The 6,017-nt window shown below is 41.9% G+C and overlaps 1 protein-coding gene across 1 annotated transcript; it reads left to right on the top strand.

Moving 5' to 3' along the window:
* The first annotated feature begins 4,412 nt into the window (after nt 1-4,412).
* Nucleotides 4,413-5,521, top strand: KRTAP29-1 (keratin associated like protein 29-1). The gene has a single exon (XM_069483144.1). The coding sequence runs from the start codon at nt 4,448-4,450 to the stop codon at nt 5,519-5,521; it is 1,074 nt and encodes a 357-aa protein (XP_069339245.1). The 5' UTR covers nt 4,413-4,447.
* Nucleotides 5,522-6,017: the final 496 nt, after the last annotated feature.

Raw genomic sequence — 6,017 nt, 5'->3', positions numbered from 1 at the left:
GGGGGGGGGGAGCATTTAAATGACAATGATAAAGGTTTTACAGACATTGTTCTGATCAGAAAAGTTTCTCTTCTTTTTAACATGAGGATGAGGAGGGTGCCAAGGAAAAGGCATTTTGTAGCTGGTACTTTGCAAAGTACACCCCAGAATTTCCAACATTTTCAATAATTTGTGGCACAGCCAAAACAGAGCAAAAATAATCAGAGAAACAGGGGTGCAGTTGAGGAAATCTTGGCACTTGGAAGACTTGGTTCATTAGCTAACTAACATGTCCAACAGCATGAGTTAGGGACAGAGGCAGAAATCGAGACCAGCTCTGCCTGGCTCCCCACACCGTGATCTTTCCACCCCGTCACGTACCTCCAGCATGAACCAGGTCGGGACGTGGACTGATGGAGGATGCTGAACTTGGCAGGTAGGCAGCTTGGCAGGTAGGCAGCGCCAGGGCAAGCAGAGAGTCAGGAAAACCCATTGTGAATTCCTCCTGGAAGGGATTTAACCCTCCAACCACTTTGCAGTGATGTCCTTCTATCATTCCCACAGGTTGTGTTTTCTGTCTTTTTTTTGAGACAGAGTCTTGCTCTGTTGCCCAGGCTAGAGTGAGTGCCGTGGCATTAGCCTAGCTCACAGCAACCTCAAACTCCTGGACTCAAACGATCCTCCTGCCTCAGCCTCCCAAGTAGCTGGGACTACAGGCATGCGCCACCATGCCCGGCTAATTTTTTCTATATATATTTTTAGCTGTCCATATAATTTCTTTCTATTTTTAGTAGAGACGGGGTCTCGCTCTTGCTCAGGCTGGTCTCGAACTCCTGAGCTCAAACAATCCGCCCGCCTCAGCCTCCCAGAGTGCTAGGATTACAGGCGTGAGCCACCGTGCCCAGCCAGGTTGTGTTTTTATACTTAGAGAATGCATACACTGTTGACTCCACAGGATTAGCTTAATCCTTCTTGGTGAAATATTTTGCAGCTTTTAAAATTTCCAAATTGAAAGATTGTCTTTCAGAGGATTGATAAGGAGAGGTTAGTACTCACACCGGTTTGATCCAGCTGATGGTGGCAGTCACTGGAGGGGGCAGATGATCCCTAGTGGGCACCTGGGAGACCTGCTCCTGAGCCTTCAATCACCATAGCAAAGCCCCCTCCCACACTCTCAGCGCCAGGAGGTCTAACAGGTGGTTGAGATCAGGAGTTGGGGACTTAGCTGGAGCTAGGTTTCAATCACGTTTCTATCCCTTATTACTTGCACAATTTTGGGAACATGATTTAAACTCTCTTAGTTTTGCCACTTCTGATTTCTGCTTTTTTTTTTTAATGTATTTTCTTTCTAAAATTCTTATATTTATGAATCTTAAGATATACAGAGTACAAAATGTAAACATTCAATAAAGGCTTTAACAAGAAGCTAAAATAAATTCCTGTAACTGAGAACAGGAAGCAATATTATAAAAATATTGTCACATTTTAACCATACATATTATTTGATTAGTTAGTTCTACTCTTAATTACTATTAGTTCACACTGTTCACTAGTCTGATTGTTGTTTTATCTTAGTATCATTTATGTAACAGAAAAGCAAATAATACAGAGTAATATATAGTTTCAAATAAAGACCTATGCCTCATATTTTATTAAAGCTATAATACATATGTATATCATTTTTCATTATATAATATTGTTATGCTTTGGTTCCATCTGGTATGGCTGTACCCTGGGTTGTCTCTCTGTTAACACAAATGTGGTCACACTGATCACCAAGTTTAACTGTCATTCTCAGGACATGTCTTCTCTTCCCTCTGATGGACACTTTCTTCAATCACATCTTTCAAGATGATTTAAGATCCACATGGAACGTTATCCCATCAATAAAGGATTTTTTAATCAAAGCAATCAAAATTAATACTCCTTTGTGTCCTTACAGCATACCTATCTTACAATGTGATTGGTACTAAAGGTATTTGTGTGCATGCAAATCTTTCTTATCAAATACAGATAATCCAAGGTCGGGAGCCCTGCCTCCTGTAACTTCACCTGCATACAGCATCTCTGGTAGACGGAGGCCTTTAATTAATGATGATTAAATGTGTCTTTGCAGCCTCTGATAATTAAATACAAAATAACTAAATCACAAATTAGCAAGTCTGCCACATGCATGCATGCAGATAAAGTCAATAATTACAAACTTTATTTCTTTCCAGATGATCAGAATTTTTGCCCTTGTAATACAGTTTTATGAAACATAACAATATTGTTTGACTGCCTCCCAAGTTCTGATCTTTATCCAAAAAAAGATGAAGCTGACCATATGTGATATTTTGTCTTATTAATTTGATGTGAAAATAGGTGAGATAGAATAGATATTGATTATGTAATTAAATTGATAACGCATACACCAATCTCGGTATACAGAATCTATGTGTAAGCAACAAAAAAGAATGAATAAAGTTATATCTGGTGATGGATTTATCCAATATCAAAAGGAAGAAGCCAGGAAAATATTTATCACATGGTAAAGAGAGTCAGGCAGATAACATGTGTCAAACTACAGAAAGTTCAAACAAAGATTCCTTCCCATTGTTGGATCCATGACAGAGTAACTCCTAGTGAAGAATGTGAAGGGCTTGGGAGAGAATGGTGGCAGACTAGGAACAATTTATGTTGGGGAAAATAAGAAAGCTCTGGAGGTGTCTGTTTTCTGATCATTGTTAAAAATGGCTGCAGATTTCGAAAAGTCAATTGAATTTGAGAGGGATTTTGGAAGATAAGCAAGTTTTGTGCAGAAAGAGATATGGGGAGATGATGATTAATGATCAAAGGGAAAGATTTGTTTCTGCAATTTAAGAAGAGAAAATGGTGGGAAAAAGACAGGAGGAGAAGAATGTGGAATTGAGAAGTAATTTTAGAACTAGGGAACTCCTGGCAAATGAGACGATTGCGATTATAAAGGGAGGGAAAATGAATGAATACACACAGATTATAAAAAAATTAAATGGGAGTTTGATTTTTCTTCTCATTGCTATTATTGTTTGGAAAATGAGTTCAAGGTTCTCTAACAAGAGAAGTGAAAAAGGAGTCCTGACAATTTCCGTAAAGTTAAAGGCTATAAGGGGCTCACAGATTAATCCAAAAAATCTTAGGGAGAACAGTTAGAAGCAGTTTCCACTCAGAATAGTTCAAGGAGCATGGACATATGTAGGAAGAGTAGAGGAATAGTAGCAATGAATATTTTTAATGTTATTAGAGCTTCATCATATGTGTGTTCATATGTATTTGTATGTGTGTATAGTGCGTATCTAACACACACACACACACACACACACACAGCCATGATGCAGCCCTAATGACAATTATACTTCATTGAAGGAAAAAAAAGATCAAAACACTCAGAAGCAAAATTAAGATATCTGTTTTTTAAGTATTTTAATTATTTTAGTCAATAAATTAATTTTTTTTTTTTTTTTTTTTTTTAAATCTTGAGAACAGCCAATGTGGGAGATTTTAAATTTCCCAAAAAGGCCAATGAAGTTTTATATTTTAATCTTAACTTTGTTTTAAAGTTAATAATAAAGTTTATTTTTAGTTTTGCCACTTTTGATTTCTGCTTTTTCTTTTTCTTTTTTTTTTAATCTTGAGAACAGCCAATGTGGGGAGATTTTAAGCTTCCTAAAAAGGCCAATGAAGTTTTACATTTGAATCTTAACTTTGCTTTGAAATTAATAATAAAGTTTATTTTTAGTTTTGCCACTTCTAACATGGTGATGACAATTGCACTTAGTTAACTAGGTCACTGGGAGGATTCGCTGAAAAATGCAGTCAAGGGCTTGGTCTACAGTAGGCATGCAATAAATGAAAGCCATCACTGTTGTTGCTATTAGTAGTAATATTAGTAAAGTTAGGTTTCAGGAAAGCCAAGTGGGAAGGTTCTAGAAAGAGGTAGAGGCACTTTAGTGTCCTTGGGTTCCCCTGAATAATTTTTCTGTTGCTGTCTCTGACACCCCCTGCTCCAACTGGGTCAGAGCTTCGTTTCCTGGTTGTCTGAGTGGCGCAGGACCGCATTCCTGGTGGAGAGCAGGGCTGCTTTGGCTTGATGCAGGCCTCCTGATGAGAGGTTAGTGCCGGGAAAAGCCTGCTTCAGTGAGGCTGGGGAACAACCTGTAAAGGAGACAGCTCATCCCAGAGCAGGAGCAGCGTCGATGAATCCAAAGTCAGTAAAGAAAACTCTCAACTCAACAGATACTTATTTAAAGTTGGGACAACATCTCCCAGGCTCCTGAAGCCTGCTAATCAGATGTTTGCAATCAAATGAGTAAAAACAATAACAAGGAAAGATGCTCTAGGTCGTGCCAACACTGCCAGTGAAGAACTATAAAAGCCCGTATGTACTGGATGTCTTTCAAACTCAGGTGCACGGAGTTTGCAACTTCCCAGCAAGGTCAGCACCAGCACCATGGCAGACAGCTGTTGTCCTGGAAACGCCGCCGCTATCCCAGCTGTGTCCACCATCGCCATCCGCCCAACTGGTGAAAGCTTCCGATACGCTATCTGTTTGCCCAGTTCCTGCCAGACCAGGACATGGCAATTGGTCACATGCCAAGAAAACTGTCAGCTGTCCAGTGGTGCCTCAAGTGGCTGTGAACCTGCTTGGTGCCAACCCACCTGCCTTCCAGCTGCTTCTGGTGTGAGTTTTATTTGCCAACCCATGTGCTGCCAACCCACGGCCTGCTATCAGTCTGGGGCTGGTCAGTCACCTTGTCTGGTTAGCTCATGCCAGCCATCCTGCTTGGAATCCACTGGCTGTCAGGTGAAGTGCTGTGATGCCAATCCCTGCCAGCAAAGCTCCTGCCAGGAACCTGTCTGCGTGTCCGGATTGTGTGGCCAATCAGTCTGCTGCGATACTAGATCCTGCCAGCCATCCTTCTCTGAAGTGACTTCCTGTCCTGAAACATCTTGCCCACCAATCATCTGTGCAGCTAGTCCATGCCAACCCACTTGCTGCCAAGGAGATTCATGTCAACCCATCAGTGATGAAGGCCAGCCCTGTACATCAATATATTACCAACCCGTCTGCTACGTTCTCAAGACTTGCCAACCACTTCCCTGCGTGCCTGTTCCCCGCCAGCCTTCAACTTATGTGTTCAGTTCTTGCAATCCTACCTGCTGTGTGCCCTCCTTTTGCCAGCCACTTTGCTGCCAACCGGCTCCTTCCAGGTCCTTCATCTGCCAGCCAGTGGCTAACGGCCAGTCCTCTTGTTCTGCAAAGAACTCTTGCAAACCAGCTTCCTGTGGCACTGTGCTTTCTTGCCAACCAACCTGTGGTGGACCCACTTCCTATAACCAAAGTGGCTGCAAATCTTCTTCCCGCCAATCAGCTTGTTGTGTGACAGGTTCAGGCATATCATCGGGTTGTAGCTCCAATTGCTTCCAACCAACTTCCCCAAATCTCTGCAAAGGAAGCACCCGCTTAGTGACTTCCTGCCGACCCAGCTGTGAGTCCAACTTCTGTAAGGCACCACGTTGTTGATGGAGCTCTCTTCACACCTCGTCTGATGGTTTGCCACTGTCTATAAGTGCACAGCCACCCCATGGGTGCCTGCTTGCCTCTAGCCGAGCACAAGCAATGCCTGCTTTCTAACTTTACCCCAAGTCCAGCTCCACGTTCTCTTCAGGTCCTGACCAGGGAACTTGTCCAGCCACTAAGAGACCTTCTTAACCAAAGATGATAACCTTTCAGTAACATGCTCCACACTGTAGCTTGCATTTCCTGATGTCAATTCTGTTATTTCAGCAAAATCTTCTCTTGTGTTTCTTTTGATGCTGCCTGGTCTTTCAGAAGACTCCTTTGCTGCCAACTGCTAATAAAAATGTAATTGGTTAAGTATAATGAATAAGACTCTTGGAGTGCTTTCATTCCTATATACACCTCTGCATAGATTTCCTGCAGGCCACATTTGAACACAGTGACCTTGGGCTGTCTAAGTCAGTGGGTCTGCATTGGTCTGGTGGTCTCTAGATATAGA

The sequence above is a fragment of the Eulemur rufifrons genome, chromosome 9 (genome assembly GCF_041146395.1).
Source record: "Eulemur rufifrons isolate Redbay chromosome 9, OSU_ERuf_1, whole genome shotgun sequence".
NCBI lineage: Eukaryota > Metazoa > Chordata > Mammalia > Primates > Lemuridae > Eulemur > Eulemur rufifrons.
The sequence above is the reverse complement of the archived record's forward strand: the minus strand, read 5'-3'. Positions and strand labels throughout refer to the sequence as shown.